At 36.8% G+C, this 13,922-nt stretch overlaps 1 protein-coding gene across 10 annotated transcripts in view; it reads left to right on the plus strand.

The window, feature by feature from the left end:
- The window catches only part of MYO9A (myosin IXA), a 297,273-nt gene that overhangs the window by 251,451 nt on the left and 31,900 nt on the right, over positions 1–13,922 (plus strand). For all 10 annotated transcript variants that reach the window (XM_059180512.1, XM_059180509.1, XM_059180516.1 and 7 more), the window contains 4 exons: positions 112–240; positions 1,012–1,117; positions 1,887–2,018; positions 2,963–3,086. In XM_059180512.1, the coding sequence (XP_059036495.1) occupies positions 112–240; positions 1,012–1,117; positions 1,887–2,018; positions 2,963–3,086 (491 nt within the window). The remainder of the gene's footprint in view (positions 1–111; positions 241–1,011; positions 1,118–1,886; positions 2,019–2,962; positions 3,087–13,922) is intronic.

Genomic DNA, 13,922 nt, shown 5'->3' on the forward strand with positions numbered 1-13,922 from the left:
TAGTTTGATTAAGAACATGAAGGTTCTTTTGATGCTGATAGTTTTCAAAGTGAATTATTTGAAACTCTTTGTATGTTTGGGCTTTGTTGTTTAACTCATGTCTCTAAATAGATGCTGAGAGTGTAAACCTGGATGACTATAACATACATGTTATTGCAAGTGTATTCAAACAATGGCTTCGTGATTTGCCCAATCCACTCATGACCTTTGAGCTCTATGAGGAATTTCTTCGAGCTATGGGTAAGAACAGGCCTCCTGGATTCGAGGGAAGGCCTACACTTGGGAAAGGAACACTGTCTTTATTATAAATTATTTAGCCATTCTCTAATGGGTTAGTCCATATAGATTCAAAAGTAAGCTTTTAACAGTCAATACAGAACTTAACGGTGTATTCTCATCTAGTCAAATACTGAGTTTTGAGAGATTCATTAAAATGCCAGTCTCCTAAAAGTTTTCTGAGTAAGTCATTTCATTGCTTCTCACAAAGAGGTTTCAACTAACAAGGGCTGGCTTATGTTCATTTACATTGCGAATCTAGGCAAGAACTCTGCTGTCTATTTTATGCCAACCCTACCAGGTGATGGAGTTTAGTTTTTCAGTGCTGCAGTTATGTAGAATGTTGCTGGAGGCCTGCCTCAAAGTGTTTAGGCCCTGAGGCATGACTTCCCAAATTCCCATAAGAACAATTTATGAATTGCCTGACAATTAATTATTAGGGAATCAGTCTGCCACAAAATGTCTAAAAGAACTAGGACATCTCTTCCCTTTGCTGTAATAAGGATTACTGGGATATAGATTAAAACTCGTGAGACTGCTTAATGAATATAGAACTCAAGCAAAGGAAGATTAGTGGTAATGGAGCTGCTCTTTTCCTGCCATACAGGTACACCTGCCTCTCCTAAAACTTTAAAATTTAGAATCAGACTTCCCTGCTACCTAATCTGTTCAGGAGGAAGATATAGCATAAGAGAAGGGATATTCAATCTTACTGGCTGTCCTTAATCTTTTTAGGCCTTCAGGAGAGGAAAGAAACAATCCGTGGTGTATACTCTGTGATTGACCAGCTCTCCCGAACTCATCTAAATACACTAGAACGGCTCATTTTTCATCTAGTCAGGTAATTTCAAGGAGCAAGGGAATGTATACTTGTTTTTCTTGGATTCTTTCCAGTAAGTGAAGAAATCCCTCATTTGGAAAACTGACAGATCTTCTTTTTCCTGTTTATAAAGTTAATGCCTCAAACAAGTGCTTACAGCTTACAATTCCTTGGAGCAGAAATCCTCAGCTGAGTTGGACTGTTGGTCAGGGACTTCTCTGCCCTATTTGAGCCATGTCACAACTTCAACCTCAGGGTGACACTGTGTAGCCTAGCCTGTTCTCATTCTTGAACTAGGAATTAGAAAAGAGGTATATGTCTTGATATAATGTAATTCATAGGAAGTGGGGTTTAGAGAATTGACTGACCAAAGAGACTTCAGGATGGTCTCTCTACTCTGAGTGTAAATATCTGCAGTGGTTGGGAAGAGAGCCATCCTTATTTTGATTAGATAAATCTCTGGTACATATTACATAAATGTTAGGTGAATGTCTGAGAATGCCTTATAGTCTCTACTCTAGATTCTTCAGATACGTTCCTCAGGTGTATGGCAGTGGGTCAGAAATTTTCCTTGGGATTTTTCCCTTGGGATTTTTCTGCTGGCCTGTATTGCATTTTCCAGAGGCAAAGGAACGGCTTTGGGAAAGTCTACAAATGTCTCCTTTCAACTGATATGAATACCTTTCCAGTACTCTGCGGCAGATGTCATACATCTTTCTGTCATGTCCTTTGCCTACATCCTTACTGCTTTCTTTTAATCCCCACTTTGGTCATTTTTTTTATTCCTTAGGATTGCTCTACAGGAAGAAACTAATCGAATGTCTGCTAATGCTTTGGCCATTGTATTTGCCCCCTGCATTCTTCGATGCCCTGATACCATTGACCCACTACAAAGCGTGCAGGACATCAGTAAGACTACCACGTAAGGCCAGTTACTATCACCTCCACAAGACCCCAGGGACTTCTGAGTCAGTGTAGCCACTTTATGCAGATATCAAACATAGTGAATGATTTCATAAGTTCAGATGTTTTTAAGAATGTTACAAGGGGCGCCTGGGTGGCTCAGTGGGTTAAGCCGCTGCCTTCGGCTCAGGTCATGGTCTCAGGGTCCTGGGATTGAGTCCTGCATCGGGCTCTCTGCTCAGCAGGGAGCCTGCTTCCCTCTCTCTCTCTTCCTGCCTCTCCATCTACTTGTGATTTCTCTCTGTCAAATAAATACATAAAATCTTTAAAAAAAAAAAAAAAAAAGAATGTTACTAGGCACTGTTGGGTTTTCTTATGCTGAGGATGAAAAATTGCTTTAGATTCTCTTAAGCTGGACATCATTTGGTTTATAGGGTCTTTTTAAATTTAGCTTTTCTTTAGGAATACTTATAGTCTCTAAAAATATTTTCAAATTCCATTTTACCAAATTACATATACTCTGTCTCTTCCTATAATTTAGTCTAACTGGCTCTGAATCCCTTTGGCCTTAGAACTTCAGTATTTCTGTATTTCACTTTAGCCTGTTTTTATGGGCCTCTGCTTTCCTTCTAGAGTAATGGTTCTCAACCTTGGCTGCAAAAGGAGCTTTAAAAAACCCTAGTCTTTGTGTCCTATCCTTAGAGAGTCTAATTTAATTGATCTGGGGTGTAGCCTGGACATTGCAACTCATAATTGCTTCTCAGATGGATACTGAAGTGCAGCCAAAGTTGTGAACCACCATTATATAAACCTTGTATTAGAGCTCATAAAATAAGGAATGTTGATTTTTCTTTCATCCTCCAAACGTCTGCCACATTTAACTGAAAAGCAGTCTGGGAGGGCTATACTTTATTTGACTTGCTTCAGCTCTTAACAGTTTTTTTCTTTTTCCTCCTATTTCAGCTGTGTGGAGCTGATTGTTGTAGAACAAATGAATAAATACAAGGCTCGTCTCAAAGACATCAGTAGCCTGGAATTTGCTGAGAATAAGGCAAAGACCAGGCTGTCACTGATTCGTAGATCAATGGTAAGATGTAAGATGTGGAATTCGGGGGAAAGAGGGAGCCTTCCTGAGGATTTTAAGTGTGCATTTATGGTGTAAAGAGAGGTTATTCTCCAAATCTTTTTCACATGGAGCAGTAAAAAGAAACCACTCTATCCAGGGTACTATGGATGCCTTATGTTTGATCTTTTAGTCATTATATATACAGACTATATGCAGTTAAATGTGTAGAATTTTTAAAATCAAGTATTTGGATAAAATGTTGTGGTTTGATAATCTGTCCCGTTTTCTTTTTCTGTCCTTCCTGTGAAAATTTAACCTATCCTGACTTTTCCTCTATTTCCTTCCACCATCTGTTCCCACCCTCAACCATGTCACCTTTGATGTTCCTGCCAGTACTTCTGCAATGTGAAGAACTTAAACATATCCAAGAATGTGATTCATAAGGAAATGGAATTCCATCTATTAGTAGATTGTTACCAAATAAACACTTTTAAGGGTTTATTGTTAGATTGTTAGGTTTTGGGAAAAGCCTTGCAAAAATTATCATTTATTTTCTCCATTTGCCCACTTTCCCATTTAACATCTTCCTTTGTAACCAGTGACCCATATATAAACAGCTTCAGTTCTTAATGACCAACCATCAGTAGGGCCTGGATAACTGGAAAACTGCTGCCACCTTAAAGTTTAATCATTTGCTTTCCCTCCCCTCAACTGTAAAACAAAACTGTGGTAATGAAGACCCAGTCCGATCCCCAGTAAATCTCTCAAGAAGAACAGTCTTCCCTGTCATCATGTGCATGCTTTTCCTGGGACCCAGCAATGCTTCATCCGTATCATCATGATTTATACTTAGATTAAAATAACTCTGTTTCTTTGTTTAGTACTTAAACTGCCTGGCACAGAATAAATCCTAACAAATATGTCAGTTGATTAAATTAGTGAAGGGTCTTCTCTAAAAGCAAGCATAAACATTGAGTTTTTCAGGCAGTAAAGGTATTAAATGAAGTTAATTGTAGGACATTATTTGAGAATATTTTCCTTAGAAAATGAAAACAGAGACCCCATTTAAAAGTGAAACCCTGTCTGGTAGTCTGAATTTTCAGGAGCTCAGTTCTATGAGGCCCAATTTAGAAGAAGAAAGGGAAGAGGCCCTTTACTCTAATGCTACTTTTCAAAGCAGCTAGACATACGGTGCTTGCTTTTTTTTTTTTTTTTTTTTTTTTTTTTTTTTTTTTAATTTTTAAACTGGTGCTTCAGAAGATGGATATATTTGGTCCTCTGAAAGATTAAACCTTCTCTTTTAATGGGGCAATGACATGTACATTCTAACCTTCTGCTTTCCTTTTCATGTCCTTCCTAATCCAGAAACCTGTACTAATTGCAGTTAGATTTATGAGCATTACCCGCAGTTCAGTCTCGGTATGTATTAATATTGCAATGTGTCACAGCCGCTTTACATTATTGTCTCTCATCCATCTAGGAGTTGTTCTGCTCTGTCTATCATCCATGCCTGTCCACCCTCCATGTACAGCCCCCATTAGGTCCCACTTCCTGACCAGTCTTCACTTGTTTTTCTCCTACTCTCTTTCTTTAGAATCTCCACTTGGATTCCTCTGTATCATGCAGTTGAACAGTATCCGTTTACAATATACTAGTTTTTGCTCTTTGTCAGATAAAGCACTTGGTGGATTTCTTCTTTGGTTGGATCATTAAAGGTGAACATTGAAAGCATTGAGATATCAAATTAATTTCTGCTCAAGAACTTTATTCTTATCCGTCTCCTTCTCTTTATTACTTGAAATACCTATCGCTACTTGTAGCATCCTCCATCGTTAGTAATGCTTATTTGTCCATTCCTATCTGTGACTTTGATGGTGAGTTCCCAAACATAGAAGTATGGCTCTTACCTGCTTACCCTTTTTCAGAAAGAATAGCAAATGGTACTGAGAAAATTGATAAGACTGGTTCTGGACTTATATTTCATAGTATAATAGAGCTCATACCCAGATTTAAGAACACTGGTATATATGGAAACTAATTTCAGAGGCTATCCATCTGTTGGTAACCAGTTCATTAAGGATCTCATTTTGCTGGGATATAAACACCGGCCAGTTTTGCTTTTTACCTAGTAACTGCCTGCTGATCCTACCATGTCTGACTCCCCTTTCTGATTGGATGTCAATCACCTTTGCAGCATCTTGTCACTATTCACAGTGTTTAAACACTGCAGTTTCATGCCAGTATTTAAGAATTAGTTGTCTTTGTATTATAACTTGAGTCACAGAGTTGATTCAGTACTCTTACCAGTTTTTCCTAGGACAGTATAGACCTTAATCTGGGGCTGAAAACTTATGGGTAGGTGAGTAGACTCTTTTTATCACACACATCTGCCCTCCCCTTTTCTTGTTGTTTTTCTTCCTGGTGTTGAAACTAGGAGGAGTAATAGTAGAGGCAGAATTCTACATGCTCTCCCACTGGTGAGGTGGCAGTCCTCTTTCTTGGTTGTTCAACACTGCTGATCTAGCTCATTGTCAGTAGTCTAAATGTAGGTGAGTGGTAGCTTCCATTTACCCTGCTAAAAGCGAAGTCAATCCTGTCCCCATTTTTATAGGCATTGGCAATCCCTTGGAAGATTTGGTTACATCTATGGATGAAACCTGTTGATGGCATTCACACCATGGGACTCTGATGTGTATGTCTTTTTTGCCTCAAGACTTTATAATGAAATCTACCTCCCAGTAGGGCCTGTAGGCACATTGGGGGAAGGGTTACATTTTTCATACCTCTTGGAACAAGGCCCCAGGAACCAGGACATAGTCTTGCCTATGTCCCTACCTGACACATCCCTACCATACTTTCTCCCTATTTCTCTTTTCCCTTATATATAAGAGGGGCAAATCAGTAATTCATTTGCCTATACAGATAACCAAATAGGAAATGAAAAATGGGTCTTTCTTTTAGATAGCCTCAAACTTTGATTCTCACCCTCTGGATTCAGGTATGACAATAGGGAATATCCTGTTTTCATAAACTCCGTGTTCCCCTTAAATTCCAGTAACCTCCTCTTTTTAACCTTTTTTATTTTTTTTTTTTAAGATTTTATTTATTTATTTGCCAGAGCGAGAGCGAGCATAGGCAGACAGAGTGGAAGGCAGAGTCAGAGGGAGAAGCAGGCTCCCTGCGGAGCAAGGAGCCCGATGTGGGACTCGATCCCAGGACGCTGGGATCATGACCTGAGCCGAAGGCAGCTGCTTAACCAACTGAGCCACCCAGGCGTCCCAATCTTTTTAACCTTTTTTAGATTCACACTGTATTCACATGGAGGGGAAAGTGTTATGATCATTGTTTTATGATAGGAGCTGATTCAGTAAACTAGTACTTCTCACTAAATCCTGAGAGAATAAGTTGGTACCAACTACATTTGGCTTCTTAAGCTAAAAGAAGGGGTACTTAATTATCCTCAGCTTTTGGCCTTATCCACAATTTTGGAACAGGAGGAAAAATCCCACTTAATGTTCTATTGCTTTTGCATTTAGCTGTAGTAAAGGCTGTAAGCTCAGTCTTTTTTTTTTTTTTTAAGATTTTATTTATTTGACAGACAGAGATCTCAAGTAGGCAGAGAGAGAGAGGTGGGGGGGTAGAGGGGAAGCGGGGGAAGCAGGCTCCCCGCCAAGCAGAGAGCTTAATGCAGGGCTCGATTCCAGGACCCCGGGATCATGACCTGAGCCGAAGGCAGAGGGTTTAACCCACTGAGCCACCCAGGCACCCCTGTAAGCTCAGTCTTAAGTACAAGACTGTGTCTAGTACATATTTAGTATTTAGTAAGCATCTATGGAATTGACTCTTAAGAATTAAAAGAATTAAATCTATGAGAGATAGCAGTGACTTTTTAGCATATCCACTACAAAAAGACTAATAAAAGTCAATAGTGTTCATGTATTCATAATTCTATTCCATAATTAAATATAATAGTGACTTTTCTGAAATGTACAGTTAAATGCATTTATGAAAAGTATGTTATATTATTGCCAATGTGAATAATCATTGGTTTGGGTGTTGAAAGATGAGTAGTAATCTAACAAATGGAGAAAAGAAAGAGAGGAAAGAGACTTCCAGAGGGAAGGAAACATGAAATAACAATCTGCGAATAGTAACTACCTTGTGTAGCACTGGGACAACAAGTAGTGTGAAAGCAGCAGAATAATTTGGAAAAGTAGATGGGAACCAGAAGTGCAACATTAAGAATTTTGAATTTGCTGCTTTGAAAGAAAATTTGGGAGCTAGGGAAAGATTTTTAAGTAGGGGAGTGTCACCATCTTCTTTTTTTTAGTTATCATCTTTTAGAAGATAACTGGTAGCATTCTGAAGAAGAATGGATTTGAGATAGGCCAGACTGGCAGTCATATATTAGGTAGGAGGCTCTTGACTAATAAATCACTGAAGTAGGTTGAATCCTGATCAATTGATTTTGAAATGAATTTGAAAATATCTTTTCTGCCACCATGCAGAAAGAAGGTCATTAGGTTTATGGAGCATAATCTTTGACTAGGATACTCCCAGACTAGGATTTCAAGAATATGATATGCTCATTGTCTCATCCAGTTATGCCTTTCCTGTAACAAATGGTTTTTTAGTTTATTTATGGTATAATTTAAGGCATAAATGTTGATTTAGAACTATTTAAGCTAATATAATACGAAGAATATCACTTGAAATAAATTTTAGTTATCTGTAAAACCTTCGCAAATTATTCTCTTGAAAAATGTTATACACAAAGTTTTCCATAACCAAACAAAGTTTGGGATATGATGTGTAGCACTTCCAAAACTTTGACCATGTAATGCTTTTCTTCGTAACATACCTAGTTGAACAAGCTTTCTAAGAAAGGCATTTAAAAAAAAAAAAATTCTAATTTTTTAAACAGAATCAGTTGTTACTTTATTTACTTAGTTTGGAATTTATAAATTGCTCTCTTTTCAGGATTTTACTGCTGGGCTTAAAGTAGCAATGCTTATGAATTTTGCATATTGTAGGCTTATTAAAGAACTTATCTGCATGCCCCTGTTAGAAATGAGCATACTTTCAATTCTGTATTAACATGGATAGGTAGATCTGTGTGGTTAAGCTTTGCAATTGACTACTAAAAAGATGCTAGAAATGTCCCTCCAGACAGTAAGTATTAATAATTGGAAAACCAAGAATCAGTTGAAAAGTGGTAGCTCATCATTAGTTTTTGATGTAGCTAATGATGCACTATATGTTGGCTACTGAACATTAAAAAATAGCCTGCAAAAATAAATAATAAAGGACACCATCAAGAAAGTGATAAGAAAATCCACAACCACCCCCCCCCCTCAAAAAAAAACCCCTCTAAATAGCTCTGAAGGAAAGAGGTATTAGAATTGTGGATTAACTCTAGCAAATGGTTTCATCATTTCCTTATGTTAATGTATGGTATCTAAGTCTACCATTGACATTCAGGTAACTTGACATAATAAGAATCAGGTTCAAGGAGTGAAGATTTTCTCATTACAGAAACATTCTTATTTCTGGTACTAACTAGCAGGTTATTTTTTTTTTTTAAGATTTTATTTATTTATTTGACAGAGATCACAAGTAGACAGAGAAGGAACCAGAGAGAGTGGGGGTGGTAGGGGTGGGGGTGGCAGGGAGGGGAAGCAGCCTCCCCGCTGAGCAGAGAGCCCACTGTGGGGCTTGATCCCAGGACCCTGGGCTCATGACCTGAGCTGAAGGGAGAGGCTTTAACCCACTGAACCACCCAGGTGCCCCACTAGCAGGTATTTTTGTAGTTTTTTTTTTTTTAAGATATAATTGACATCTAATGTTGTGTTAACTCTAAGCATACAACATAGTGATTTGCTTTATGTTTATATTGCAAAATGGCTACCACAGTAAGTTTAGGTAACATCGCCACACAGTTATAATTGTTTTCTCTTGTGGTGAGAACTTGTAGTGTTATCTCTGTTGAAGAACCCTGCTCTTTCTATTTCTCCCTAACCCCTTTCCAGAGGTCATTATAGTATACAAGAAGTGTTACTTACATCTGCATGCAGTACATGTGCAAGGCCAGTGGCAAGGAGGATTAGGCACAGGACCTTTGGGGGAGAGTAAACAAAAGGGAAACCGTATTTGTGTTCTGTGTATTTGTGAAAGAAGCACCTCTTTCAAAGCCTTGGAATAGTCTTATTCTCTCAGATGGGGACAAATAAAAAGAAAAATTAGTAGGGAATTCTTGTAGATAGAATTACATAGGCATGGAAGAAGTACAGTAATATCTGGGAAAGGAGCATTACCCTTTTCAGGAAATCTAATAGTTAGGTCCGAAGAAAAAAAAGGCAGAATGTAGGAAGTAAGAAAATATTAAGGATTACTGTGGTTTGAGGATGATAAGATTATATGTCAGAGATGAGAAGGTAAAGAGTTTACAAACTCTTTAAAAGAGTTTAAAGAGTGATCTTGGAAGGTTGTGTGTTTAAAGAATAAGAAATACAGAATACTAGAAAAAAATGATTGCTTTTGGCTTCCTGTGTAATTCTTGCTGCTGGAAGGAGATACCATGATTTTGACGTTGCAGAACCCCCCCCCCCTTTTGTAAAAAGATTTTATTCATTTATCAGAGAGAGAAAGAGAGCGTGAGCAGGAGAGGCGGCAGGCTGAGAAGCAAGCTCCCTGCAGAGCAAGGAGCTGGATGCAGGACCCGATCCTCGGACCATAGAATCATGACCAGGGCTGAAGGCAGACACATAACCAATGGAGCCACCCAGGTGTCCCATTGCAGACTCTTTTTAAATGGGCTTGGAGATATGATATAACCTATGTCAGGAATCCACAGTCTGCTACACTTGGGGAACCACTACTCTATAGTACCATGATACTACTGGCTCACTGCATTGTATAGAAATATTTGATGTGGATAACTCCTTTTCATGTGCAAGACATAAATACACACAAACACATACTGTTGTGTATTGTGATAAAGTGAGCTAAATGATTAGTACTTACTAATTCTCATTATCTGATGAGTCATAATTACAAGCATTAGAATTTTTTTAAATGAAGTCTGGTAACCTAATTATAACACCATGTAAAACAACCCGTATTCTAGAAAGCCTTGGATGTAGGACCTTACTTACCAGGAAAGTAGCCTCCTCAGGAAGAGGTCTCATAATCCATTTCCTTGCTTCCTGTTTTTGTGACTTAGCAAAAGACGCAATAGTGATCTTCCATCTTGGCCCAAAGTACTATTTTGGGGTAAAATTGCTTTGTGAGGAATCTGGAATTTTTGTTTTTGCTAGTTATATACAGTCCTATCTAGGTGATGCATATTTTCTTCTCCTTATCCAACCAATGAGCAACGTAGTACTTTTCTTGGATCTTCATTAAGTATTACTTCATAAGGTATCGTGACTCCCTGGTGAGGGTAGTACATGTTTTTCCCTACATAGCCATCAGGTTTTTTAAGGGCGATGCAATCCAATCCTTTATAGCCACCGCATATATCTCGTATTTTCTTCTGTCTTTAACCCTTTGGGCTTATTTTGACTCATAGTGTTGAATTTCTTTGTGTCCCATCAATTGTGCCTTGCCATTCCTTCTCACATACTTCCTCCATCATTATCCTTAAAGCATTTTCAGAAGAAATCAAAACTCTCTCATAAGCCTTATTCATTTTAACACTTTTCTCTTCAAGCCTTAGGAGAAAATGGAAATGCTGCGCCCAACTGAAGATTATCTCAAAGAGGGTATCTTCATTTAGATCCTCCATAATAAAGCATTTGGTTCCCAATATTTTTGTTACAGTAAGAAACATTTTTGCAGACTGGTCTCACAGAATAGAGAAGCCTAATACACAGAATTCTGACCCAAATCAGATAATTAAGGATCTTTGTTTTAGAATATGATTCTTAGAAAAAGTAGATAGTAGAATCATAAAGACTTTTCTCAGATAAAATACGGCAAACTTGTATGATTAGATGACTAAATTTGTGGGTATTAGAATGTTCTAAAAGGAAGGGAAGGTGGGATTAGATAGTACTGTGTACTGCATGGTGAGAATACTCAGGAAGAAGTACTTAATTCTACCTTGGCGTACTGGGAAGGCCTGTAGAAGAGGTGACATATGAGCTAGATCTTGAGGAGGCTGAATTAACCAGATGAAACACATGTTGGTACAAAACATACATGGTATAATTCTTGAAAAAACTAACTAGAATTGCTAGAAATTGGATATGTAATTACACAGAAGGGAGGCCTTAAGTTAAAACCAAAATAGGCTTTGTTCTGTAGCATACTGAGACATTAGCAATGTGGGGCCATGTGGGTAAACTAGGACTCACATGGTCTCACACTGTAGATAGTTTAGTACTTAACATAAGTTTTGGTGCTTTATATCTTACTTTCATATTTGTGGGAATGAGAGATAATGTTAGGGTTTTTTTTTTCAACCATTAATCTTAAAATTTCCTCCTGAATTCCCTTCAGGTTTCTCAGTAAGTGTTACTAAAGAGCACCCTAAGATTTCAGGGCCATCTGTTGGGGTGGAAATTTTATTTCTAGCCACAGAATGTCCTCCTTTTTAGGGAATAATTGGTACCAAGAAAAGATTGTTTGAAGTGAATGTGTTCAAATAACATAATTAATGACTGGTCTAATGTGTATATGCAATAGTTCGTGCTTATCTATGGTTTGTGTTTTCTTTGGTTGTTATCCCTGGTCAACCATGGTCCAGAAGCAGGTGTTCTCCTTCTGACATGCATCAGAAGATAGTAGTAGCCTAATGCTACAGGGCTTACATCATTCATCTCACTTTATCTCAATCATGTAGACATTTTATCATCTCGTGTTATCACAAGAAAAAGGATAAGTACAGAATAATAAGATATTTTGAGAGAAAGACCACATTCACACAGTTTTATTACAGCATATTGTTAAATTGTTTTTGATTACTTATTGTGCCTAATTTATAAATTAAACTTCATTATTGTAATTGTGTATGGGAAAAAATATAGAGAGAGTTCAGTATTATCCTTGGTTTCAGGCCTCCACTGGTAACATTGGAATGTATCCCCCACAGAGAAGGGGGGACTACGATAGGTATAATTATATACCTGCAAAGAGAAAATGTATACTTTTTAATCTGCCCATGAAATATTCTCAAAATGAGGCCACAACACTTCAGTATCTGGGTAGTGGCCACACAGGTATTTGTTTCATTATCTTTGAAACTGTACTTGTAAATTTTGTATCATCTTTAAGTGTAAAATATTTCATAAAAATTTTTAGATAAAATAGTAAATCTGTGGGAAAACATCAGGCCACAAGAAAAACCTCAAAAGCAAAGAGGAAATTATTGAGTAATTTAAAAATTACTATAAAAACACTATCTTGAGTTCCTGGGATATGTAGCTAAAGCAGTGCTCAAAGGAAATTTTTTTGCCTTTCAAACTTAACAAGAAAAAATAAACATCTAAATCAGGCTAGAAATAGAACAACAAAATAAACCTGAGAAAGGAGAAAGAAGAAATTAATGAAAATAATTGCAGGAAGCACATTAGAAACAACAAAAAATGGTGAAACCAATAAAGTTGATTCTCTGACAGATCATTACCTAATCTAGCTAATTTTTTGCACACAAAAAAATTTAAAGGCAACAGAGTATAGAATGGGCTCTGGACTAGACTTTTTATGTAAATCCCAGCACCAGTTTACTAGCTATTTTGTGATGGGCAAGTCATTTAATCTCCATGCTTCAGTTTTCTTATCTATAAATTGGGGTTAATAGTACCAAACTCACAGTTAAGTGAGTTAATGTTCATAAAGTTCATAAGAACAGCACTTGACACATTGATTTATATGTATGTGTATATATGTGTGTGTGTATATATGTATATATATATATGTATATATGTATATATGTATCAGTAAAATACTTGATATATACATTTAGAACTTTCTTATCTATTACAAGTTAATTACAAGTTGAAATAGTAGCAAACATAATTCAGTAACCCATAAACATAAACCTTGAGCAAGTGGGATATAACCTGGAATGAAAGGGTGATTCTGTATTGGGGTAACTGTTAACATAATTCATCATGTTAATTGATCTTCATAGATATTTAAAAGGCATTTGATATAATTATATAGGTATTATTTTTTTTAATTCTTATTAAATTAGGGGTATACCTGTAATTCCTTAGCATGGTAAAATATATCTGTCTCAACCCCAAAGCCAGTATATTACTTAATGGAGAAACACTGGAAGCATTCTGATTAAAATCAGGAAAAGACAAGGATGTCCATTATCCCCACTGTTATTTGACATTGATTGGAGATACGTTATTTGACATTGATTAGAGGTACCAGCTAATGCAGTTAGATGATAAAAAAGAATCAGAGTTACAAAACTTGTTAAAATTATCACTATTTCTATTCTGATTTTATTTAAGACTCAAGAAAACTAAAAAACAATTTACAGATTTTAAGAGAATTCAGTAGGGTGTCTGGGCACATTTAATAGTTAATAACTTCAATATATACAACCATTTGGGTGATATAATGGGGAAAAATGCCCATTTGTATTTGTGTTTGCATACCCATGTGCATAATTTATAAATTAAACTTTATTTTTGTAATGTATGTGTGGGAAAAAATATAGTATATACAGGGTTCATAAAACCAACATAAATATACCAAGAAATATAGTTAACAAAGAAACATGGAAGAAGAAATATGGACGATAAAAAGAAAGCCTTAAAACCGAAGAATTAAAAAAAAAATTTAAAAAAATTAAAAAAAAAACGAAGAATTACAAAAGCAGGCTTTAATAATTGCATT

Source organism: Mustela lutreola, chromosome 7 (assembly GCF_030435805.1).
Source record: "Mustela lutreola isolate mMusLut2 chromosome 7, mMusLut2.pri, whole genome shotgun sequence".
NCBI classification, from domain to species: domain Eukaryota; kingdom Metazoa; phylum Chordata; class Mammalia; order Carnivora; family Mustelidae; genus Mustela; species Mustela lutreola.